General features: G+C 51.4%; 1 protein-coding gene across 1 annotated transcript; it reads right to left on the bottom strand.

Moving 5' to 3' along the window:
* Positions 1 to 1,184: 1,184 nt before the first annotated feature.
* Positions 1,185 to 15,064, bottom strand: Theg (theg spermatid protein). The gene is given in 8 exon segments (XM_042697017.1): positions 1,185 to 1,425; positions 8,697 to 8,856; positions 9,747 to 9,864; positions 12,275 to 12,344; positions 13,605 to 13,666; positions 14,092 to 14,169; positions 14,466 to 14,579; positions 14,799 to 15,064. Coding segments are annotated over 8 exon segments (1,107 nt in total). The 3' UTR covers positions 1,185 to 1,186.
* Positions 15,065 to 26,253: the final 11,189 nt, after the last annotated feature.

Below are 26,253 nucleotides of genomic sequence, written 5' to 3'. Positions count from 1 at the left end.
AATAAAACCCAGGGTTTCATGCATGCTAGGCAAACACTCTACCACTAAGCCACATTCCCAGCCCCATAAGACTCTTATCTGCAGTTAACTAGCAAAAAGTCACTAGTGGAGCTGTGGTTCAAGTGGTAGAGGGGACTGGTTATGTGGCCAGGCCCTGAGTTCAAACCCCAGGACTGGTACCATGCGCGTGCGAGCACGTGCGCGCGCGCACACACACACACACACACACACACACACACATTGGTAGAGTGCTACCCTTGAGCAAAAAAAGCCAAAGAACAGCACCTAAGCCCTGAGTTCTGAGTTCAAGCCCTAGTCCTTGGACATGCATACACGCATACACACACACACACACACACACAGAGGCACAGATAAAGTGAGTGGCTTATAAACAGTAGAAATCTGTTTCTTGAAGTTCTGGAGCTGGAGGAAGTCAAGATGGGGGTGAGGATTAGGCCAGGTCTGGCCCTTCCCCCAGCTGTGAACTGCTGAGGTGTACTGTGTGTTCTCCCATGACAGAGCAAATTGGGGTCTCTCTTGGGTCTCTTTCATAAGGACAAAGGGCCTCACCTCCCTGGCCTCCTCGCACCCCCTTACTACATTCCCCCACCGCCCCCCGTAATATCATCACTGAGGGAGCCAGCATGTTAACATATAGATCTGGGGGTTGGCAGGCATTTTCCTGACCTCTTTGAGATTTGGTTCTACTTCTGCAGCACAGAGATGATAATCAATAAGCATCCTAAAGATCAATGTCATGCAGTGTGGCTTTCAGGTTTATTAGGGGACCCCCCCCCCCCCGCTCCCTTGAGTGTAAGGTACTCAGTGCAGACTAGAGACTCAGGAGGAAAATTCTAAGGAGGAAGCTGAAGTCTCAGCTCAGGGATGTCCGAAAGGGTGGGTGAGTGACTTGGTCTGCAGCCAATCTCAGGAGGGAAGTGAACAAAGTTCTCATTCTTCCAGTCTCATCCTGGGACCTCCACCTCTGCCCACCCCGCCCCCATCCCACCCACCCCCCCATCCCCGCCCCCATCCCACCCACCCCCCCCATCCCCACCCCCCCATCCCACCCCACCCCCATCCCCGCCCTTGCGGTCCAGGCTGCAAAGCTTACAGAATCACACACATGGGTGAGAATGCACTTGAGTGTTTACTAGGGAAAGGGGTGAGGGACAGAAGGCGGCTGTCACACTTTCTTGGTAACGCTTTTGGGGATGGCGAGCTCGTAGATCCGGGGGGATGCATGAGCCACCAGAGAGGCTGGGGAGACCCGGAAGGGGTTGTAGCCTTCGTTGAGATCCTTGCGGACCTTAGGCCGAGCCAGGGAGAGGATCCGCTCACTGGCCACTGCCTTCTTGGTGCCATTCAGGACCTCCCAGCGAGGACTGCGGTCAGGTATGCACTGTTCCCACTGGGCCTTGGGCACTAGCATGTAAGGAGAGGGACAAGCATGGGGCTCAGCCCTTCAGCCAAGCTCTAAGCCCTAGTGGGGATATCTGCACAAGAAGGACCGAACACAGCTAGGTCCTTCCACCCTGGAATATCATGTAGCCACGAATAAGACAATGTTACCGTGTGAAGGGGCTTTGAGGACATCATGCTCAGTAAGGCACAAAAGGCCCCACAGGCCAAGCATGGGTGGCTCACACCTGTAGCTACTCAGGAGGCTGAGATCTGAGGATCAGAGTTCAAAGTCAGCCCGGGCAGAAAAGTCTGTGAGACTTTTATCTCCAATTAACCACCAGAAAACTGGAAGTGATGCTTGGCTCAAAGTAGGAGAGTGTTAACCTTGAGATGAAGAGCTCAGGAAGAGCATCCAGACCCTGAGTTCAAGCCCCATGACTGACAAAAAAGAAAAAAAAGGCCTGTGCTAGGGCTAGAGAGGACATTGGGTGACAGCTCACAGGGGGACTCAACTTCTTGTGGGGGTGATAGAAGGTTTTAGAACCGAATAGTAGTGATGGTTGCACAATTCTAAGAAGATGAAATTATCCAGGCACCGGTGGCTCAGGCCTGTAATCCTATCTATTCAGGAGGCTTAGATCTGAGAATTGCAGTTCAAAGCCAGCCTGGGCAGAAGAGTCCTTGAGACTCTTATCTCCAATGAACCACCAGAAACCCAGAAGTGGCGCTGTGGCTCAAGTGGTAGAGCTCTCGCCTTGAGCTGAAGAATGCAGGGACAGCTCAGGCCCAGAGTTCAAGCCCTACAACTGGGGGGGGTGGAGGGGGTGTTGATGGAATTTTAAGGCCGGTCAGGCACCAGTGGCTCATGTTTATAATCCTAGCCTGAGATCTAATGATTAAGGTTGAAAAGCAGCTCATGGAAGGAGAGACTGTAAGACGCTTATCTCCAATTAACCAGCAAAACTTCCAAAGTGGAGCTGTGGTTCAAGTGATAGAGTGTCAGCCTTGAATGAGAAGGCCAAGCAAGAGCGTACTAGACCCTGAGATTGAGTTCGAGGCCCAGTGTTGGCACAGAAACAAAGTAAATCTATTTTTTAAAAGCCTGGTACCAGTGGTTCAGACCTGTAATTTTAGGAGACTGAGATCTAAGGATCACTGTTGGAAGCCAGCCCAGGTAGAAAAGTCCACGAGAGTCTTAGCCTCTGATGAGCCACCCAAAAGCTGTAAGTGTATCTGTGGCTCAAGTGGTAGAACGCTAGCCTTGAGCAAAAAAGTTCAGGGACATGCCTAGGCCCTGAGTCCCAAACACACACACACACACACACACACACACACACACACACACACACACACACACACACACCACACACACCAGTTTGGGCCCCAGTGCAGACAGAGAAGGGCACAAAGGCCATCCTCTTCTGGAGGGACAGCCTAGGCTCCTCAGAGGCCCATGGGGGAAGGGAAGGCCAAGCCCCTTTCCCTAGCTGGCAAACACCAGCGGCCACCAGGTTTGACCAGTGCTCTACAACACCTTGGACTGGGAAAGGGGCCTTAGTGCCCCCTAGGGGCAGGGAGGACCAACTGCCTTTGAAGTTTGGCGTATGAGTGCTCTGTGTGCTTGAATTTGGGGGCAGTTTCTCTGTCTCTGTCTCTGTCTCTCTGTCTCTCTTTCTCTGTCTCTCTCTCTCTGTCTCTCTCTCTCTCATTTCATTCAAGGCTGATGCTCTACCACTTCAGCCACAGCTGCACTTCCAGAATTTTGATGACTAATTGGAGATAAGTCTCATGAAGTGGGGCTGAGAAGGTGGCTCAGTGGTAGAGCACTTGCTTTGCATGCATGAGGCCCTGGGTTCGATTCCTCATGCACCACATAAGCAAAAAGGAAAAAAGCCGGAAGTGGTGCTGTGGCTCAAGTGGTAGAGCGCTAGCCTTGAGCTGAAGAGCTGAGGGACAGTGCCCAGGCCCAGAGTTCAGGCCCCACGACTGGACCCAAAAAAAAGTCTCATGAAGTTTTTTTTTGTTCTTTCTTTCATTTTTTTTTTTTTTTTTTGCCAGTCCTGGGGCTTGAACTCAGGACCTGGGCACTGTCCTTGAGCTCCTTTTGCTCAAGACTAGCATTCTACCATTTGAGCCACAGCGCCACTTCCAGCTTTTTCTGTGTCTATGGGACTGAGGAATCGAACCCAGGGCTTCATGCATGCTAGGCAAGCACTCTACCACTAATCCACATTCCTAATCCCATCTCACGGACTTTTCTTGTCTGCATTGGCTTTGAACCGCAGTCCTCAGAATCTTAGTCTCCTGAGTAGCTAGAATTAGACAGGAGCCACCAGCACCTGGCTATGTCTGGACTTTTCAGCTCCATGCATTACAGCCTTATTGATGGTGGTGACAACCTTCCACCCAGTGCCGTGAGAACTTGGGGGAGTGCAGCCACCCAGTCGACAGTACCACATGCCCTGCTTGCGTAGGGCTTGCCGTAGACTGGGGTGTGCCTGGGTAGCAGGGCACAAGCTTGTATGGACAAGCCCTGGCTTCATCCCCAGAAATACAGACATGTGCACGCATGCACACGCGTGTGTACACAGACACACACAGAAAATCTCCCATGAGTGAATGCCTACTGTGGTGGTGAGTGTTGGTGGTCAGCCAGGCAGGATTACAAGTCACCCAAAAGGTTAATAAAGCACACCTCTGAGTATGTCTGTGAAGGCATTTCCAGAGAAGATGGACAGGTGCAACCATGAATGAGATGCAAAGACCCTCCCTAAATGTGGAGAGCACATTCCAATAGGCTGGGGATGCAGAGGAACAAAAGTGAAAGAGACAGGTGTACCGGCTCACACCTGTAATCCCAGCTACTCAGGTGGTAGAGATCAGGACTGCACTTCAAAGCCAGCAGACCTCTAAAAATATGAGCGAGGTTCCCATCTCAACCATCTAGCCAGGCATGGTGACATGTACCTATGATCCCAACTAATCAGGAGGCCTGGGTCTGAGTTTAGCCCCAAGCAAAAAGAAGAACCCTGGGGCTAGGAACGTGGCTCAGGGGTAGAGTGCTTGCCTTGCATGCATGAGGCCCTGGGTTCGATTCCTCAGCACCACATACACAGAAAAAGCTGGAAGTAGGTGCTCTGGCTCAAGTGGTAGAGTGCTAACCTTGAGCTGAAGAGCTCAGGACAGTGCCCAGGCCCAGCAAAAAAAAAAAGAAGAACCAACCACCCTATCTGAAAAATAACTCAAGTGCACTAGACATTGATGAAAATGAACTATTCAACTCATGGATGGAGATGCGAGGGAGGGAATGGGAGAGAATGAGGGAACAGATGACACTACAAAAGGAAATGTAGCTGGGCGCCAGCGGCTCACACCTGTCATCCTAGCTACTCAGAAGGCTGAGGTTTGAGGATTGAAGTTCAAAGCCAGCCCAGGCAGGAAAGTCCATGAGACTCTTATCTCCAATAAACCACCAGAAAACAAGAAGTGGCACTGTAGCTCAAGTGGTAGAGTGCTAGCCTTAAGCTGAAGAGCTCAGGACAGTGCTCAGGCCCAGAGTTCAAGCCCCACGACCCAACAACAACAACAAAAAAAGAAATGTACCCATTACTTGACATATGTAAATGTAACCCCTCTGGTAATAATAATAATAAGGTAAATTGATACATTTTTTTTAAAAAAGAAAAATAAAGCAAAAACTGGGGGGGGGGGCTCAAGCAGCAGAGCACCTGCCCTACCAAACACAAGATCCCGAGCTCAAATTCTGGTACCACAAAAAAATGTATAGAAAGGAAGCCAGCTAGTGTGTAATCTTCTCTACCTGGGTGGATGTGACTCTCTGATACTGCTATCCCTTGGGAACACCATCTAGTCTGTTCAGCGTCTTGCGTTGTTGTTGGTCATGGGGCTTGAACTCAGGACCTGGATGCTGTCCCCGAGCTCTTTTGCCCCAGGCTAGCATTTTATCACTGTGAGCCACAGTCCCACTTCCAGTTTTCTGGTGGTTCGTTGGCAAGAAGAGTCTCATGGACTTTCCTGTCTGGGCTGGCTTTGAACCTCGATTCTCAGATCTCAGCCTCTTAAAGTAGCTAGGACTACAGGCGTGAGCCATCAGTACTCAGCTTCCCTTAGTTGTTTGTTTAAGCAGATTTACACTCTCCAGAGAGCTCCCGGGCCTTCAGCCTAGGACCAGGGGCTCCATGACTGCTTCTGCATCTGGGGTTCTCAGGTTTATTCTGCTTGAATAGTAGGTGTTCTAGCTTCCCCATCTTCAATCATGTAAGTCAACCCAGGAAGTCACCTTTGATCACTCTTTGTGTGTGTGTATGTGTGTGTGTGTGTGTGTGTACACGTATATGTGTGTGTATATTCTACTGGTTCCGTTCTTCTAGAGAAAGAGACCCAGAATACACCTAGTGTTTGAAAATACAACCTCAAGCTGTTCTCAGCCAGTGGTGTGGCCATGTGTTTATCTGTGCCCTGGACGTGGATGAGTGTAGATAGACCAATGTGGTGTGTACCTCCACTCATGCTTCCTCTCATTTAACTCTCTTAATGAAAGGAAAGGAACAAGCCAGTGAATGAGTGGACAGGAGACCTTACAAGCACATTTAAAAGATAAGACAGCCAGGCACTGGTGACTCATGCCTGTAATCCTTGCGACTCAGAAGGCTGATCTGAGGATGGCAGTGGGCAGAAAGAGTTTGTGAGACTCTTATCTCCAATTAACCAAAAAAGACAGAAGTAGTGCTGTGGCTCAAGTGGTAGAGCACTGGCCTTAAGCAAAAATGCTCAGGGATAGAACCCAGACCCCAAGTTCAAACTCCAGGCCAGCGCGCGCGCACACACACACACCCACACCACACATACACACACAGAGACAGAGTGAGAAAGAGAGAGACAGAGAAAGAGAGATACAGAGACAGAAAGACAGAGAGAAAGAGACAGACAGAGAGAAGATAAGATGCAAAACTGGAGCCGGGCACCCGTGGCTCACGCCTATAATCCTACTCAGGAGGCTGAGATCTGAGGATCACGGTTCAAAGCCATCCCGAGCAGGAAAGTTTGTGAGACTCTTAGCTCCCATAAACCGCTAGAAAACTGGACGTGGTGCTGTGGCTCAAGCGGTAGAGTGCTCGCCTTGAGCTGAAGAGCACAAGGACAGCACCCAAGCTCAGAGTTCAAGCCCCATGACAAAAAAAAAAAAGATGCAAAACTGGGAAGAGGGGCTGGGAAGGTGGCTCAGTTGGTAGAGTGTTTGCCTCACATGCATGAGGCCCTGGGTTCTATTCCTCAGCACCACATAAGCAAAAAGAAAAAGGCCGGAAGTGGCGCTGTGGCTCAAGTGGTAGAGCACTAGCCTTAAACTGAAGAGCTGAGGAACAGCACCCAGGCCCAGAGTTCAGGCCCCACGACCAGACCTCCCCCCCCAAAAAAAAAAAAAACTGGGAAGAATCATTTCAGTGTGTTCTACACTAAAGGGATAAATAACCTTCTTACATAAAGAGTAGGTCCAAACTCATTACCCCAAAACCCAGGACAGGAAGAACTATGGAAGGGATGAAGAAGAGCAAACCTACCAAGGGCCAAGAGCTGAGATGCACAGTGACATTTTTAGGCCTTTGGCCACTGGAGTTTGACACACTGTAGGCCACCCATGATGACAAGACACACAAACATATATCATTCATAAAAGGGTGAGTGCCATGGAGAAAGGACTCACAGATGGTGGCCAGCACCCAGAGATGAGCAAGTTCTGGAATCACACAGGGGCAAGGAGCCCTGGGATCACCAGACTTGGCTGGCTGCAATATAGAAGACTAGAGAGGTGCCTGGGGTGGTGGCTCACACCTGGAATCCTAGCTACTCAGGAGACTGAGATCTGAGGATGGGGGATCAAAGCCAGCTCAGCCAGGGAAGTCCATGAGACTTTTATCTCACATAAACTACTCAGAAAAAGCTGGAAGTGGCACTGTGGCTCAAGTGGTAGAGTGCTAGCTTTGAGCAAAAGAAGCTCAGAGACAGTGCCCAGGCCCTGAGTTCAAGCCCCTGGACCTCCAATAAATACATAAATAACAGTGGATGTTAGTTTTACTTTCCTTGTGTCAGTACTTGGACTTGAACTCAGGGCCTCAAACTCTTGCTTGGCTTCTTTGCCCAGGGTTGGTGCTCTGCACCTTGAGCCATAGCTCCATTTCTGGCTTTTTTTTTTTTTTTTTTTGGTGGTGGTGGTTAATTGGAGATGAGAGTCTCACAGGACTGGGAATGTGGTTTAGTGGTAGAGTGCTTGTCTAGCACGCATGAAGCCCTGGGATCCACTCCTCAGTACCACATACACAGAAAAAGCCAGAAGCGGTGCTGTAGTTTAAGTGATAGAGTGCTAGCCTTGAACAAAAGATCGAGGACAGTGCCCAGGTCCTGAGTTCAAGCCTCATAACTGGCAAAAAAAAAAAAAAGTGTCTCACAGACTTTCCTGCCTGGGCTGGCTTTGTACCTCAATCCTCAGATCTCAGCCTCCCGAGTAGCTAGGATGACAGGCCTAAGCCACCGACAGCCAGATCTTTCTTCTTCTTTTCCTTCTACCTCCTCCTCCTCCTCTTCCCTTCCCTCTCCTTCTTCACCTTGAACCTCAAAGGCCTGGACACTCTCCCTGAACTTTTGTGCCCAAGGCTAGCCCTCTACCACTTGAGCCACGACTCTTACTTCCAGCTTTTTGCTGGTTAATCGGACGTCAGAGTCTCACAGACTTTCCTGTCCCAGGCTGGTTTCATACTCAGATCTCAGCCTCCGAATAGCTAGCATTACCGACAGACACAAGCCACCAGCACCCAGCTCTTACTTTCTTCTTCGAGCCTTTTCTAAACCTTTTCAAAATTCTCCACAACTAGCCCTTATCACTTTTGTCTTGTGAAGCAGAAGATGGAAACAAAGCAAACACAACTGCTCCATGCTGCCCTTCTCCCTTGGCCCTCGGCCCTGTTCTCACGCTGTTCCCTCCCACTGCCAGCCCCATCTCCTGCACCGGCTTTCCCTGCTGGGGAATCACAGACAATGGCTTCTGCTGTGGGTTCACAGCCTCCAGTGTCTGCCTCCGTTCAGCAGAGGCTCTCCTGAGGGAGACAAAGTGTACCTAACTAATCTGAGGTTCAGGGAGGAGGTAAAGGAAGCAGGTGACACACATTTGGCAGAAGCAAGTCTAGCCTGTCTCCTGGCCTCACCCCCCATCTCTCCACACTCCCAAAGACACTGTGGGAGCCAGCTCCCCCCTACCCCACCCCCGTGGGTCTACTCACTGGCCAGCTGCCGAAGACGACGGTAGTTTGACACATGGGTCTTGGGTTTCGGCATGGGGTCCCACTCTTCCAAAAGGGGAGCTGGGACCTTGGGCTTTGCTAAATGCAGGATCCGTTGGCTGGGGACTGCTGTCTGAGCTGCCCGGGACACCTGCAACACCTGGAAACAGAGATCCGTGGGGAAGAAATGAAATAGCCCACAATCCCTTGCAGAGTTTACAGCCAAAGATGCCCCGCCCCCAACCCTTGTCTCAAAGCAGCACTAAAAACAAACAAACAGCAGCAGCTCAGCCAGCACCAGTGGTTCATACCTATACTCCCAGCTACTCAGCAGGCTGAGATCTAAGAATCACAATTTGAAGCCAGCCCAGGCAGGAGAGTCTGTGAGATGTATCTCCAATTAGTCACCAAAAAAAGCAGAAAGTGGAGCTGTAGCTCAAGTGGCAGAGAGTGAGCCTTGAGCAAAAAAAGGTCAGAGACAGTGGCCAGGCCCTGAGTTCAACCCCCAGGACTCTCTCTCTCTCTCTCTCTCTCTCTCTCTCTCTCTCTCATACACACACACACACACACACACACACACACACACACACACATACAGATGCATTTAGCAAAAAGATTATATATAAAAAGTTCCTTCTTGTGGGACATCAATGGCTCATGCCTGTAATCCTAACTACTGAGAGGCTAAAGATCTGCTAGAGGCTGAGATCTGACGATTGTGATTTGAAACCAGCACAGGCTTGAACTCAGAGCCTAGGCACACTGTCCTTGAGCTTTTGTGCTCAAGGCTAGTGCTCTACCACTTGAGCCACAGCTCCACTTCTGGCTTGGTGGTAGTTAATTGGAGATGAGAGTCTCAAACTTTCCTGACCAGGCTGGCTTTGAACCTTGACTCTCAGATCTCAGCCTCCTGACTAGATAGGATGACAGGCGTGAGCCATCAGCTCAGCCTGTTGCCTTCTTGTCGCCTAGCCTGGATGCTCAAAAGTGTTCTCTGTCACCGTACCCACTGTCTGGGCCTGCACAAGGCAAGTGACAAGCTCCACCTACCTCAGACATGTCCATGTTCCAAATATTTGTACGGATCTTGGGGATTGCCAGTTCCTTCAGCCGATCAGTGGGGTGGTATTCCAATGTGGGCCGAGGGATGGGCCAGATGGGCGTGGTCCTAGGGAGCATCCACAGTTTAGATTAATCACCAGCCTGTCCCAGGGGATGGGGGTGGAACGTCAGCCTTTGTGCATGTGTGTATCCATTACTGAGCCTGTTTCTAGAATAATGGGAGTCTAAGAATTTGCCGGGGGGGGGGGGGGGGGGCGGGGGGGGGGGTGATGAAAATGTCTCTAAAAGTAAGCCAGGCACCAGTGGCTCATGCCTGTAATCCTAGCTACTTGAGAGGCTGAGATCTGTGGATTTCCAGTTCGAAGCCAGCTCAGGCAAGGAAGTCTGTGAAACTCTTATCTCCAATTAACCACCAAAAAGCCAGAAGTGGCCCTGTGGCTCAACTGGTAGAGTCCCTACCCTTGAGCAGAGAAAGCTCAGGGACAGTGCCAAGACAGTTCAAGGCTAGCATAAAAATCAAACAAATTTTTTTTTAAAAAATCAGCATGACTAGTAGAAGTGTCTCTGTCCATAGGAAACCACTGTAAATTCAGAGACATGGTATAGAGGTCTTTCCACACCTCTGTGTGTGCATCGTCACCTTTTCTGTTCATATTGGTATCTTAGGCAGAGCACAGGTAATTCTGACGCCATGTGTAGCCAGTGACGGTGGATTCAGATTTCTGCGTGTACAGCTACTCAGAACTCACGAGTAAGGACAGCTTGGAACTCCTGCCAGCTGGCCTGCCATGTTTATAAGCTATGTACAGCCTCAGTTGGGCCATTGCGAGAGTCAGCCTCACTAGTACTAGTACAGTAGGATTTGCTTTTCATATCTGTGAGAGAAAAACTGTCTTTTCTATCAAAGTGTGTTGCTTAAAAGTTCCTGCTTTGCCAGGCACCAGTGGTTCACACCTGTAATCCTCCCTACTAAAAAAGCTGACAAAAAAAAAAAAAAAAAGCTGACATCTGAGGATCATGGTTCAAAGCCAATCTGCACAGGAAAGTCCGTGAGACTCTTATCTCCAATTAACTACCAGAAAACCAGAAGTGGAGCTGTGGTTCAAAGTGGTAGAACACTAGCCTTGAGCAAAAAGAGCTCAGGGATAATGCCCAGGTCCTGAGTTCAAGCCCCAGGACACACACACACACACACACACACACACACTCACACACACACAAGAGGTCTGGGTGCTAGTCGCTCACACCTGTAATCCTAGCTACCCACGAGGCTGAGATCTAAGAATCTCAGTTCAATGCCAGCCCAGGCAGAAAAGTCCATAAGACTCTTATCTCTCCAGTAAACTATTCACAAAAAGCCAGAAGTGTCACAGTGGCAGAATGCTAGCCTTGAGCAAAAGCAACTCAGGGACAGTGCCCAGGCCATGAGCTCAAGCCTCAAGATAGGCAAAAGAAAAAAAAAAAAAAAAAGCAGAAGGTATGGGTATATTTTGAGATTATTTGTGTATTATTAATCCTATACATTTTACCCCATTCAAACTAGCCAATCCTGAGAAGATTGTGAACCTGAGCTCAACCAATCAGAGCAAAGGGGTGGAGCCTTCTGCATAAAGTGATAAATAGGGAAGCAGCCAGCCTGCTCTGGGTGCTTGCTTGCTTGCTTGCTTCCCAGATTTCTGGCTGGTGATGCATCTTTCTGGAGAAGTATATTTTACCTTGCTGAGACAATTCTTTATTTTCCTATCTATCGTGACTCCAGTAGTTCTAAGCCTCATAGATCAGATCTCAGTCTCCTGAAGCTAGGATTACAGGCATGAGCCACAGGTGCCTGGCTTCAGTGATGTTATTGAATATTTCCTTACTTGCATAAAGATGGGAAGTTTGTGTGTGCATAGCTCCAAAGACCACTTTCACATGCATGCGAGGTGAGAGAGAGCCACCAGCCATGTGTCCTGAAATCGGAGCATAAGGTAACTGCTCATCCTGCCATTTTTATCTTTAAGTCAACAGAATTGTGGGGCTTGAAGAAGCTTTTTGTTTTGTTTTGTTTTGGCAAATGCTAGGGCTTGAACGCGGGACCTGGGTGCCATCCCTGAGCTTCTTTCGCTCAAGGCTAATATTTTACCACTTGAGCCACAGCCCCACTTCTAACTTAATTGGAGATAAGAGTCTCACAGACTTTCCTGTCCAGGCTTGGAACTGCGATCCTCAGATCTCAACCTCCAGAGCAGCTAGGATTACAGGCATGAGATGAGCTACTGGCACCCGGCTTGTGATGCTGCTATTTGAGCTCTCATTCTCGCAGATCCCTGCTGGGCTTCTTGTGTATGCAATCTCTGTAAGCCCCAGTTTGTAGGTAGGGTTAGGGTCACAGGGCAAGAGCTCCTCGGGCCATCATCCAGGAGCCCAGGTGATCCTAGGATCTAGACTCTCTGGCCAATCCCATCCAGGGAAGGGAGAAACCGGAAACACTTCCTTGCCCACCATGCAGCACCTGCTCAGCCCTCCTCCCTCACCTGTTGTTGCTATAATACTCCAAGTAGAACCTCCTGGGCCTCGACAGTTCCTCCACTCGTGGGGACACAGCTAACGGAAGAGAAAATGACCCAATTGCCACCGTGATGCTGGGCCCTAGCATGAACCACCTGCCCATCCCAGGGTCTCTGCGTGCTCTGCTCTGTTGACCGTAGACCTAGGCAGGAGGCACGGGCTGAAGACACTGCAGATGCCTCTCAGTACCAGACACATGGCAGACAAGTGGGCTCTGCTGCTCTGGGGTGGGGACAGCAGGCTTGAGGGCTCTCAGGACAGGTCTGAGCGGCTGGAGCTACAGCCCAGCTTATGCCTCCTTTCTAGCAATCAGCATGGACACTGGGAAACTGGATTTAGGTCTAAAGTGTGTGTAAGTCTAGAGTTTCCAGTGTTCAGGGAATCACTGTGGTAAGTCTGGAATTGCAGGTGAGAGCTTGCACCATTACTCCTCTCCAAAGATGAGCTCTTTGGGATCTTTGGCTTTTTCTTTCTCTCTTTCTCTTTCTTTCTTTCTTTCTTTCTCTCTCTCTTTCTTTTGTTCTTCCTTTTTTGTTTTGTTTTGTTTTTTTGTCGGTCGTGGGGCCTGAACTCTGGGCTTGGGCTCTGTCCCTCAGCTCTTCAGCTCAAGGCTAGTGCTCTACCACTTGAGCCACAGTGCCACTTCCGGCCTTTTCTGCTTATGTGGTGCTGAGGAATCGAACCCAGGGCTTCATGCATGTAAGGCAAGCACTCTACCACTGAGCCACCTTCCCAGCCCCCCCCTCTTTCTCTCTCTCTCTCTCTCTCTTTCTGATGTTGGGTATTTAATTTGGGGCTCTACACTTGCTAGACAAGCTAGACAGAAAGCATGTCTTCAGCCCTTGTAGTTTGTCTTCTGGACAGTATCTTCCAATTCTGCCTGCGCTGTCCTTAGGTTTGGATCCTTCTACCTCCACTTCCAGAGTGTCTGAGATTACAGGCATTCCCCCACCATGCCTGGCACACTTACAGTGTTTCATTTGAAGGGAGCCACACTCTCAGAGAAGGGTAGAAGGACTGAAAGAGCTCTCTTTGTCAATCAAACACTCTGCTCCCTGGAGATCCTATCCTGTGCCCCTTATACCAGAACTATCTCCGAGGGCTTGGGCTACTCAGGCAATCCAGTCCCTAAAATGGATCAGGGAGAAGAGCCCCCCCGCCCCCCCCAGGTGGTCGATCAGATTAGGGAGGGAAGTGGTTTGCCCCTGCTTTGTCTCTGACCCCAGGAAGCCAGGTGCCCAGCACACCACGCGGGGATGGAGGCCATCTGGGCTGCCCGGAAATCACCCTACTTACTGGGTACCGTGATGGTCAGAGTGGTATCCTTAAGGAATCGCTCAGTCCAGTACACGGAGGGCCTGGAATACAGCCGGATGGCTCAGAGCAAGGCAAGTAGAGGCCAGAGCCTGCGCCCAGCTGCAGAGGGGAACCTGGGAACGCCTCCCCCTCCCCCACCCCACCCCTAGCAGACAGGAAGTCCGCGGCCTGGGGAGAACGGAGGGAGAAAGTGGAAGAGCAAGAAGAGGGTCCAGTCAGGGAGGGGAGACACCATAGATCATCTGGAGCTGGCCACTGGTTCAGAGATAGGGGCAGCTGGAACAAGAGAACCCAGATTTCTCAGGGAGCAGCGACTGCCAACGTTGAGAGGAGAGAAGAAATGAGAGCTCTGAGCCCGCCCGCCCGCCCCTCCCCCTCACCAGTGCCTGAGAGGAAGAGGATGGTGGCTTGAGTGCAGCCTGGGGGGGGGCATTAAAGGAGGGGGACAGGACACCCCCCAACTCACCATTACAGGCAGAACTGTAATGTAATGTCATCTTGCGTGGGGGAAATCCAGGTATAGCCCTTACAACAGCACCCCGGCCTGCGGGGAGACAGGGACCCAGGCCCTGCCTTTGGCTCTGGGTGCCTGACTTGCTCCCCATTTCCTCTTTGTCCTTTGGACACCACCCAGAGGGCACCCAAGGGGTCACCTTGTCCCTGGGTCCCCACTTCCAGTGTGCTGGCCTCTCCCAGAAACCCCGTTCACTGTCTAGGCTTCCTGACCTGATGGTGAGGGCGAAGGTGTGGATGGTGGGGAGGGTGGGGGGCCAGTGGGGTCAGGAAGGCTGGGGAAGGAGATGAAGGGGTCCCCTCGATACCCAGGCTGGCTCCTCTCACCTGTCTGTAACACTTTGCCAGTTGGTCTTGGGCCTTGACAACTCATAGAGCCGTGATTGTCTCCTGTTTCTGGGCCTGGAGAGACTGACGGACTTCTCCGTGATGGTCAGCTGACTGTGGGAGAGTTCCTTGTTGGGGGGGGTCTGGTCCACACCCCCCAAGGTATCTGGACCCTCAGAGAACTCTCAGGCCTTGCTCAAACATCTTTCCTCGGTCCTGAGCCATGAAACCCACCACTATCTAATCCTGGCCTGAAATGGGGTTTTCAGATGCTGGGGTATCGGCTTCCTCCCCACACCCCATCGCCCCCCCCTCCACCGAGCGCCCACCTACCTCGTCTCAGGAATGTCATCCTCCCTATCCTGCTCCAGGACCTTTATGAGGCTCTGGACGTCTGGCAGCAGGTCCTCCTGGACCATCTCCTCCTTGGTGATGGACCCATGCTGGGTCCCCAGCTCCATCCCATCAGGGCTCTGGGTCCGGGGCTCCGAGAGCCAGTGGCTCTCACTGAACGCACTCGGCGACTCCACAGGAGCATCCTCCGACTTCGTTGACTGTGAGGTGGTGTCTGTGGGCAGACTCAGCTGGCACTCTCCCATGGACAGGGTCCCCTGGGAACCCTCAGCCCTGCTCCCTGACATCCCAAACATATCTGAGCTCACCACGGCAACGGGAGAATGGCCCTCCCCGGCCCTGGGTTCTATCAGCATCATTCCAAGCCCAAAGTGGAATGTGGCTGTCAGGTGGGATGGGGCAATATGCAGTTCCTTCCTTCCTTCCTTCCTTCCTTCCTTCCTTCCTTCCTTCCCTCTCTCCCTCATTCCCTCCCTCCCTCCTTCCTTCCCTCTTTCCCTCCTTCCTTCCTCCCTCCTTCTTTCCTTCCTTCCTTCCTTCCTTCCTCCCTCCTTCCTTCCTTCTTCCCTTCCTTCCTCTCCCTCCCTCCTTCCTTCCTCCCTCCTTCCTTCCTTCTTCCCTTCCTCTCCCTCCCTCCTTCCCTCCTTCCTTCCTTCCTTCCCGTCTTCCCTCCTTCCTTCCTCCCTCCTTCCTTCCTTCCTCCCCTCCTTCCCTCCTTCCTTCCTCCCTCCTTCCTTCCTTTTTCCCTTCCTTCCTCTCCCTCCTTCCTTCCTTTCTCCCTCCCTTCTTTCCCTCTTCCCTCTCTCTCTCCTTCCTTCCTCCCTCCCTTCCTCCCTCCCTTTGTCCTCCTTCCTTCCTTCCTCCTTTCCTTGTTCTATTTCTTCCTCCCACCTTCCCTCCTCTGCCTCTTCTTCCCTTCCTCCTCCTCCCCTTCTTTCCTCCCTCCCCCTCCCTTTCTCCTCCTTCCTTCCTTTCTTCGTTCCTCCTTCCCTTCCTCTTCTACCTCCTTCCTACCTTACTGCTTCTCCTCCTCTTTCTTCCTTTTTCCCTCTCTTCTTCCCTCCCTCCTTTCTTCTTCCTTCCTTCCTTCCTCCCTCCCTTCTCCTCCCCTTCCTTCCTTTTACTCCTCTTTCCTTCCTTCCTTCCTTCCTTCCTTATCTCTTTCTTCCCTCTCCTTCTCCCTCTTCTTCTCCATTCCCCCCCTCTCAGATTTTTTTGGTATGTGTGCTGATCCCAGGGCTTACCTGAATGCTCTCCCTTAGCTAGAAAGGCCTTCTTGCTCAAGACTGAGGCTCTACCAGTTGAGCCATTTCTTCACTTCTGGTTTTTCTGCTGGCTAATTGTAGATTTGGATTTGTCTGTCTGGGTTGGCTTCGAACCTCCAGCCTTAGATCTGAAACTCTTGAATAGCTGAGGCTATAGGTATCTACCCTGAACAACAGGATCCAGGACACCACAGGGACATCTACACCTCCATGTTCATTGCTGCACTGTTCACAATAGCCAAGATACAGAAACTACCCAGATGCCCCACTACAGATGAGTGGATCCAAAAATTGTGGTATCTATATACAATGGAATATTATGCAACTATTAGAAAGAACAAAATAATGGCATTCGCAGGGTAATGGATGAAACTAGAACAAATCATGTTGAGTGAAATAAGCCAAGATCAGAGAGACTACTCAAGAAACAAAGGACATCCTCTTAATTTGTTGCATTGTTTTTAGATGACTCTCTGTTCTTGACCCCACATATGGTATACACACATGCAGATCTGAGGGAGGAGGACGCAGAATGAGAGGGAAACAGGGGAAAATACAACAGAGGGGCCCATCAGCTGTAGTGGACATGAATGAAAAAGTAAGCAATTCAAGGGCAGTGATGGGAGGGAGGGAATGGAACAGCTTACACTAAGCAAAAGGAAGGAAAGAAACGTACGTATCACCCAATGTGGAAGAAATAGTTGTATAGTCCACGTTTGTAGAGTTCATAAGCTTTATAGACCATGATAAATGACAATTCACCTTTTGAAGGTGAAAAATGGACTCATTACCTGACTTATGAAATGGTAAACTCTCCGTACATCACCTTAACAGCAACAACAATACTAATAACAATAAAAAGATGAGATGGTGAGCTCCATACCAAGCAATTTGGCCAGGTTGGAAAACAACTGATATCTCACAAGGTTGAGTACTTTATGCCTGGCCCTGAATGAGTTCCCTCCTGGACTGTCCCTGAGCACCGCAGGGGCCTGGGGATGGCTTAGAGCAATGCCACAGTATGTGGGCAACACATGACTCTCAGGGCCTGCTGGAGGGGGAGCACTATGCAACAGTGAACCAGAAGAGATTCATCTTCTTTGGGAGCCATTGGGAGCTGACAGTAAAGCTCAAAGGTCATCTTGACTCCTGTGCTCGCTTAAAGGCACGTACAAGGAACTGGCTTACTTAAAAGACACCAGGGGCTTGGGATTGCTTTGCTAGGTCTGCAGTTTGTTTTAAATTTTCCTTGTTTTTCTGGACTATAGTAGAACAGCCTGAGTGTGGGGGCCCACGAGGATGCACCGAGCCGCATGTGTGCAACTCCCAATACCCAGGCTGCTCCCATGTTCTGAAGAGGACGACCTTACGGGATACTGACTTTTATATATGCCCAGGAATTAATCAAACTACTTCGGACATTTCTAACTGTAGCGGGACTGATGTTTATTACTGTGCTAGGTGGGGATGTGCGGTCACTGGGACGGGCTCTTGGATCATGCACAAGGGCCCTCCCTATCCTTGTCTGGCGAATGCCGCCCCAGACTTGCCTGGAACCCCCTGCATGGCCAATGCTATTCTTACCAATGTAATCTTGTTAAAACAACCTTTACAGAGGAGGGAAAAAGATAACTAACTGGGAGGTGGGTCTGCCATTAAAACAAAAAAGGGGGAATCTGTAGAGCACATGGGCAGCAAAGATGGCGCTGAGAGGGAGTTGAGTGAGCAGAGCCCGATTTGCTTTATGTTCAGTGCGTAACCAGCCCGTGGAAGCTTAGGTGCATGATAGGGTGTGACCTTGACAGTGATTGGTTCCTCTTCCTCCCCTCCCATGCCACCTGCTCTTTTTTGCTTTAAAAAGGGCTTGCTCTGTGTTAATAAATGAGTTTCCTGCTTGACTTGACTCCCCGCTGCGTCTGATTGTCTCCCCGGCTGAGGGAGGCTGGGAAGAGGCAAGCAGACACACTTACCTTCCCTCGGACCCTGTCCCATCTTTCGTGGGATGGACCAAGACCCGACAGTAGCATAGATCCAGCTCAGTAATACAGAAGGAGCAGGCCCATGGTCTCAGAGAGCTTTGACTTTCAGCCAGACAGTGAGGACAGCTCCCAAGAGGTGGGAGGGCTTCGCAGGGCGGCGCATGCGCAGGTAGAAACCCTGACACTTCGGGGTTTTTTTACTGCCACCTCCTCCAGGCAGCTGGGATGTGGGAAGGGCTCAAGCCTGGAGAGCTGCTGGAAAGAGGTGACAGCAGTGTGTACTAATGAAAACGACCTTACAGTGAGCTAACCAGTGCTCTTGTAATAAAGATGGGGTCGGAGGCATGGTTCAACTGGTAGAACGTCTGTTTAGCAAGTGCAAGGCCCTGAGTTCAAACCTCAGCATTTCCCCTCCTCCAAAAGAAGACTAGAGTGGTTGGTGGGGGAAGTGATGGCTGTGGTCCCGATGCAGAGCTGAGAAGGAGCAGGTGTGGGCCCTGCGTGATGGCTTGGGTCTGAAATGCTCCCCTCCCCCACCAAGGGCTTATGTGTGGGAGTCTTGGTCCCTTGTGCAGCGGTGTTGAGAGTTAAGGCTTCCGGGAAGTGCTTGTGACCTGGAGTTTTATCAAGGTGGGCAGAGTCTGCTCAAATCACAGCCCTCTGGCCTTGCAGCTGGCAGGGTCACAGCACGGCAGCAGACAGCACCTGCTAGTGTTACAGGGTTGTCTAGAGATAGATGATAGATAGATAGATAGATGATAGATAGATAGATAATCGATGGATAGATCTATCATATCTTTCTTCCTCCTTCCTCCTCCCTCTCCCTTACCCTCTCCTCCTTCCTCTCCCTCTCTGTCTCTGAGTCTAAGGGGTTTTGATACCCTGAACTGCGCTCAGATTGGTCGCTGCTATGCAAATGAGGTATAAGACAACTGGCCAATCAGAGAAGACCTGCTGAGTCACCAGTGAGTCTGCAGACCTGAAACTGTAGTCCTCAATTAGGTCCGCCTCCTACCTCAGCCCCAACTAAGACTGAGAGAGGAACTAGAAAGGATGAAAGCAGACATTGTATGCTCCTCAGCTGGGATTTCCAAAATAGTCTAGCATTTTCTATGGTCTGGTCTCAGCTCACCAACACAGCAATGCCCTCCACGGCAAGATGTTATGGAGGGGCAGGGGCAGCCTGGGCCCTGATTTATCTGCAGAACCTTCTATCTTTTTAATTGCATTTGCCCCCATTCACTTGGATGCAACCACTGATGGGTGGGTGATCTGATGCAATCTCTTTGAGGTGGAAGTAGTGTCTTGTTGGGAGACGTGGGCCATGGGAGACGTGGGCCATGGGGGCATGGGCTTGAAGGATTCTCTCACCCACTCTTGCTCTTTCTTTCCCCTTCCTGGCTGCCAGAAGGGAATATCCTCCCACTGCCCCCTCCCCCCTCCCCACTCTCCCTGTCCCCTCCCCCCTCCTCAGCACCAAACTCCACCCCACCCCACTCCCTCAGGCTCAAAGCTCCAGGGCCAACTGAACACAGACAGAGCAAAACCTCCAAAACCAGAGCAAACCTTTCCTCCTCTAAGCTATTTTTCTCAGTTCTTCTGTGATAGCTAACAAGTGTTCCTCACCTGTTGATAAGCAGACCACTCTGCACACTGAATTCAGAGCCCCCAAAGTTCACGCCTGAGCAGAGGATGGAGGAGCAGGTCAAGGAAGAGGAAGGAGAGGGAGAGGAGAAGAGAGAGGAGGAGGGGGGAGGAGAGAAAAGGGAGGAAGAGGAAGGAGAAGGGGAAAAGGAGGAAGAGGCAGAGGAGGAAAGTCTGTGAGATTCTGTGTGTGTGTGTGTGTGTGTGTGTGTACCTGTCCTGGGGCTTGAACTCTAGGCTTGGGCACTATCTCTGAGCTCCTTTTTTGCTAAAGGCTAGCACTTTAGCACTTGAGCCACAGTGCTACTTCTATTTTTTGTTGTGATTCATTGGAGATAAGTCTCTCAGACTTTTCTACCCAGGCTGGCTTTGAACCACAGTCCTCAAATCTCAGCATCCTAAGTAGCTAGGATTACGGGCGTGAGCCAGCAGCACCTGGCTGCAGGGGTGGGGGTGGGGGGGTGGGGGGGGGAACTTGAAGGAGGCCAAAGCAGAGTGCAAAATTCTGGAGAAAAACAGAAGTAGATGCAATGCCTGTCATGACCACAAGGTGATGCCCTGCTCCAGGTCACAGGAGTCTCCATCAGCCACTTGCCGGTGGACCCACTGTCTCTGTCCTATTATACTGAGGATAGCTGAGCTCAGATAGGCAAAGCAGGGCGCTGGTGGTTGCACAGCAGGGAACTTAAACTCCCTCCAGTTGGGCTGTATTTGCAAAGAAAATGCATAGCAAAACTCAAGGAAGCCAGAATGGACGGCAAAAGCCTTCTGGGTCTCAATTCCTCCCGGATTCCAGACACTGTGCACTCAGTAACCTTCCACAACTTCCACATTGTGCATAGGCCAGGCCAGACACTGGCTGTTCACACCTGTAAATCCTAGCTACTCAGGAGGCTGAGATCTGAGGATCACAGTTTGAAGCCAGCCATGAGACTCTTACCTCCAATGAACCACCAAGAAGCCAGAAATGGAGCTGTGGCTCAAGTAGTAGAGCACTAGTCTTGAATGAAAAAATCTCAGGGACAGTCCCCAGGCCCTGAATTCAAGCCCAGGATTGGCACACACCAGCAAACAAATCTCCTTGGAACCATGCCCTGGTAGCTCAGGCTTTATAATCCTAGCTACAAGAGATCTGTGAATCGAGGTTCAAAGCTAACCCAAAGAGACAAATGTGAGAGATTCCTACCTCCAATTAACCAGCAAAAAGGCAGAAGTAGAGCTGTGGCTCAAGTGGTAGAGCACCATCCTTAAGTTAAAAAAGCTAAGGGACAGTGCCCAGGTTCTAAGTTCAAGCCTCAGTACTGGCACACACACACACACACACACACACACACACACACACACACACACACACAAGTTGGACCTTTTCCAGTGCTCTCTTGTTAGAGACAACAGGCTCAGTCTGGTGGCGGCCATGAAACCAAACCTTTCTTCTTCCCAGTTGTCCACACACCTTTCTGGCTGGGCTGCTGTTCTTGGAAACAGGGCAAGCATCCCAGGAAAGTGGGGAGCATCCTGAGGTTTCCCCAACCCAGTGGGGGGAGGGGCAGGGGATGGCCCACCAGTGGCTGTCTACATCTTTTCCCAAACCCCTGGACCCCAATGCTCAACAGCCCCTGAGCAAGGTGAAGACTGTGTCCACCTGTTCCTCCTTCCTCCCAGGTCTTTGTGGGGTGCAGGGGTGAGGGAGGGGGGACTGGGAACTGCCCAGGTGTCTCCCCCCCCCAGGCACAAAATCACTGTGTGCTTCCTGGGGAGGCCAGGGCCTCTGGGGAGGGGGAGGGGGAGGAGGCAGAACCCAGCGTCTGTGGCCGTTCAAGGCGCAGTCCGGTTCCTATGGAGATGCCCAGAGCGGAACTCGGAGGAGAGCTAGGCTGCCCGCCACAGGCCCTGCACAGCGCTCCCCCAGAGGAGACTAAATTAAGTCCTTCAGGTGTGGGGGGGGGAGGGAAAATGAGCTGGGAGTTGAGTCAGCCCCGGGAGGTGGGAGGGGCGGGGAGCTGAGGAAGATGGGGGGGCTCAGCCGCCCTGCCCCCACCCCAGCCCAGCCACTCAGCAGGGAAGAAGGAAAAGATGCCAAGATGCCTCAGAGATGGGGGGGGGGTGAGGAGCCTGGCTGCTTGGCGCTGTTACCCCCCCTCTGTTTTGTTCCTACGCAGTCTGCAGCCTGAACAAAGCATGGACGTTTGGGATTTTCTCTGTCCCCCCACTCCTCCACCCAGGAGCACCCCATCCAAGACTGCTGCCTACACCCTCCACATAGGTCTCAGGAGAGGGGGCTCAGGCTCCGTCTCAGGGGAGCCTATGCCCCTCCCCCCCAAGTGGTCATGAGCCCCTGTCCTGCTGCTGGAGCCCTGGGACGCTACCCACATCCAAGTCATCCCCTTTGTAGGGGGAAGTCCGTTCCAGAAGCTGGGGTCCCTCAGCTCACCGTGCCTGGTGAAGACAGAGATTAAACACATATGTTCGGGGGAGGGGGTGTTTGTTTGTTTGTGTCCGTCATGAGACTTGAACTCAGGGCCTGGGCGCTGTCTGTCCCTGAGCTTCTTTTGCTCAAGGCTAGCACTACCACTTGAGCCACATCCAGCTTTTTCTGTGTCTGTGGTTTTGAGGAATGGAACCCAGGGCTTCATGCAGGCGAGGCAAGCATGCTACCACTGAGCCACCTTCCCAGCCCATTTATTTTTCTAGCTATCTATTTATTTATTTTGGTGCATTCTGGTGTTTGAACTCAGAGCCTGTGCGCTGTTCCCCAGCCATTCCACTCAAGATTGGTGCTCTACCCCTTGAGCTTGTTCATTGGAAATAAGATTCTCCTGGGCTTCCCCCCCCCTTCCTCGGGCTGGCTTTGAACTGTGATCTCAGCTCTCAGCCTCTTGAGTAGCTAGGATTACAGGTGGGAGCCACCCAGCTTTGATCTCTTCCTGTGTAATTAACAGGGATTTTGCCCTCTGCGTGGTGGGCAGTAGGCTGTCCTCGGGGCCTGCAGGGAATAAAGCAGCGTCCTCCCCCTCTCCGCCCCCCAGGATCTGCCCAGTCCCAGCAACCGCACTTATCTCCAACATCAGCCAGATCCGCTGCAGTCACCTTGAGGAAGGAAGAGCGAGTGGAAGGAGTCGGTCGTGGGCAGTGGGCAGCCAGGAGCTGCACGGTGGGTTGCACACCATCTGTTCTTGTCTGGAAAATGCAAAGCACCCTCCTCTCAGAGCTAAGGAAGCATCAGCCCCAAAGGCGGCTCTTGCTAGGCTCAGGAAACTGAGATCTCAGGATCGTGGTTCAAAGCCAGCCCTGGCAGAAAAGGCCAGGAGACTCTTATCCCCAATGAGCCACTGAAAAAAAATGGAAGTGGCACTGTGGCTCAAAGTGGTACAGCACCAGTCTTGAGCAGCAAAGCTCAAGGACAGCACCCAGGCCCTGAATTCAAGCCCTACGACTGATCCAGAGGCGGGGGGGGGGGGGAGGCAGGAAGGCAGGAAGGAAGGAAGAAAGAAAGAAAGACGCAAGAGACACACAGAGATGAGCAGATGAGGACAGAGGTGTCAACAGGCAAGGAACACCGGGCTGGCAGCCACGCCAGAGCCATGGGGGAGGCGTGATTGGAGTCTCCCTCTGGCAGGAACTCACTAAGAGGAGGGGGAGGATGATGGGGGGATTGTGGAAGGATGATAGAGGATGATGAAGAAGAATTGGGGGGGATCATGGAGGATGATGGGACAATGGTGGAGGATAAGGAAAAGATTGTGGAGGGAGTGTAGAGATGGAGAATGATGGAGGATAATGAGAAGATGATGGATGGGGGTGGGAGAATGATGGGAGACCATGGGACGAGGAGGGAGGATCGTGGAAGGAGGGTGGAGGATAATGGAGGATGATAGGAAGATCAAGGGAAGACGATGAATGGTGGGAGAGCCAGGCACAGTGGCTCACACCTATAATCCCAGGAGGCTGAGTTCTGAGGATCATAGTTCAAAAGCAGCCCAGCAAGAAAGTCTGAGCGCCTCTTACCTCCATTAAACCACCAAAAAAAAAAATGCTGGGAGTGGCTCAGTGGCTCATTCAAGTGGCAGAGCACCAAGCGTTAGCAAAAGGAGCTCAGAGACAGCACCCAGGCCCAGTTCAAGCCTGAGGACCAGCACCCAACAAGAAAAGACTTGTGGGAGGATGAAAGGATTATGGGAGAATGTGGAGGAGGATGGAGAAGACAATGGAGGATCGTGGAAGATGATGGGGGAGATCATGGAAGATTGTGGAGAGTGATGGAGGATCATGGGAAGATGAGGAGGATGAAGGAGAATGAGAGGACGGTGGGTGGAGGAAGGGAGGGACTAGAATGACTTGGGCCGAACCCCAGTGGCAGTCACTGAAGGCAGCGGAGTAAAGAGTCCACTTGTGGGGCTGGGAAGGTGGCTCAGTGGTAGAGCGCTTGCCTTGCATGCCTGAGGCCCTGGGTTCCATTCCTCAGCACCACATAAGCAAAAAGAAAAAAGCCGGAAGTGGCGCTGTGGCTCAAGTGGTAGAGCGCTAGCCTTGAGCTGAAGAACTGAGGGACAGCGCCCAGGCCCAGAGTTCAGGCCCCACGACCGGACCCCCCCCCCAAAAAAAAAAGTCCATTTGTGAGATGTTTGGTCCTGGTTTTTTTTTTTTTTTTTTTTTTTTGCCAGTCATGGTGCCTGAACTCTGGGCTTGGGCACTGTCCCTCAGCTCTTCAGCTCAAGGCTAGCGCTCTACCACTTGAGCCACAGCACCACTTCCAGCTTTTTCTGCTTATGTGGTGCTGAGGAATCGAACCCAGGGCCTTATGCATGCAAGGCAAGCACTCTACCACTGAGCCACCTTCCCAGCCCCTGGTCCTGTTTTTTTAATTATAGTTTTTATACTGGGAAGGGAATGGACCCATAAGTGAACTTTTATTATCATCGCTCATAAAATCACATTAGCCATTTTACTTATTTATTGTCAGCTCTAGGGCTTGAACTCAGGGCCTGGGTGCTGTCCCTGAGCTTTTTAGCTCAAGGCTAGTGTTCTACCACTTGAGCCACAGCACCACTTCTGGCTTTCTGCTGGTTCACTGCCTGGGCTGGCTTTGAACCGAGATCCTCCAATCTCAGTCTCCTGAGTAGCTAGGATGACAGGTGTAAGCCATCAACACCCACAGACAATTCTCATTTCTTCTGGGAACTGACTAAGGATTCTTGGCTCTCCTTTATCAAGGACTGCCCCCCCCCCCCAGCTCCTCCCCAGTAGGCTTCTCCCACACTACCTTCTGACCAACGGTGAGGAAGCCTCAGCTTTCCCCCAGCTGCTGTTTACCTCTTTCTTGATTGTAGACATCTCGTGGGCGTGAAGTGCTATCTTGTTGTACTTTGGGACTGCGTTTCCCTAATGATGAGTGATGTCAAGCGTGTGTTCCTGTGCTTGTTGGCCATTTGTGGGTCTTTAGAGAAATGTCTGCTCAATCCTGCGCTTATTTGTAAATGGGTGGTTTGGCATTTTGTGGCTGAGGTGTAATTATATATATAATTTTTTTTTTGGATCTGGTACTTGACCATTTGGAATCTAGTAAGCATTTATAAATAAACTGAGCCCCGCCAGCCACCACCCACCACCCAGCCAGCAGATGAGCTACCTACCACAGCAGCGCTGTCTCCTCCCCCTTTCTGGCTGTGTGCGCTCTGGTTCGTGGAGAGATAAGAGTCTCAGAGACTTCCCTGCCCGAGCTAGCTTTGAACTGCCTCAGATCCTCTAGGTGGGGAGGTCAGCTCTGGAGAGGACACCGAAGGATCAACACCCCAAGGATGCCCTTGGAGCTGTCACAGGATTCGCCATAGGGTCCTAACTTTTGGAAGGAATCAGCAACCAATCAGCGAACGGCCACAGCGTGCCCACTGTGTGCAGCTAGCACACACTGAGCACTTTGTGAGTACAGCTGACATGTAGTGAGTACTTGCTGTGTTCAGGGGCCGTGTTGAGCGCTTAACTGTGTGCTTCCCACGTGCACTGAGGGCTTACCGTGTATGGGCAATGCTAGGCAAGTCACGTGACTTCCCCCTCCTATCATTCCCAGGTTAAGAAAAATCCAAAGCTTGGAAAGGAGTGAATTGTGGTTGTCTGAGGTTACCTTGGAGGCCATGGCTCTCCCTGTAGCCTGGGGATGATGGCAGGTCATCCTTGGCAGTGGAACTGCCCAAGATGGCTGATCCCTTGGAGAGCTAAGGCTCATCCACCAGACCACACAGTGGATCTTGCTGACCAGCCCTGCCCTGACCAAGAGGTCATCTACATGGAGCCAGGCACCAGTGGCTCACGCCTGTAATCCCAGCTACTCAGGAGGATTGCCATTCAAAGCCTGCCAGGGTAGGGAAAAATCTGTGAGACTCATCTCTAATGAACCACTAGAAAACTGGAAGTGGCGCTGTGGCTCAAAGTGCACTAGCCTTGAGAGAAAAATGCTCGGGGACAGCGCCTAGCCCCTGAGTTCAAACCCCATGGCCAGAGGAAAGAAAGGAGGAAGGAAGAAGGAAGAAGGAAGAAGGAAGGAAGGAAGTC

The sequence above is a fragment of the Dipodomys spectabilis genome, unplaced genomic scaffold, assembly GCF_019054845.1.
Source record: "Dipodomys spectabilis isolate Male_0828 unplaced genomic scaffold, ASM1905484v1 ptg000215l, whole genome shotgun sequence".
NCBI classification, from domain to species: Eukaryota; Metazoa; Chordata; class Mammalia; order Rodentia; family Heteromyidae; genus Dipodomys; species Dipodomys spectabilis.
Note: the sequence above shows the minus strand (reverse complement) of the source record. Positions and strands in the feature narration are given on the sequence as shown.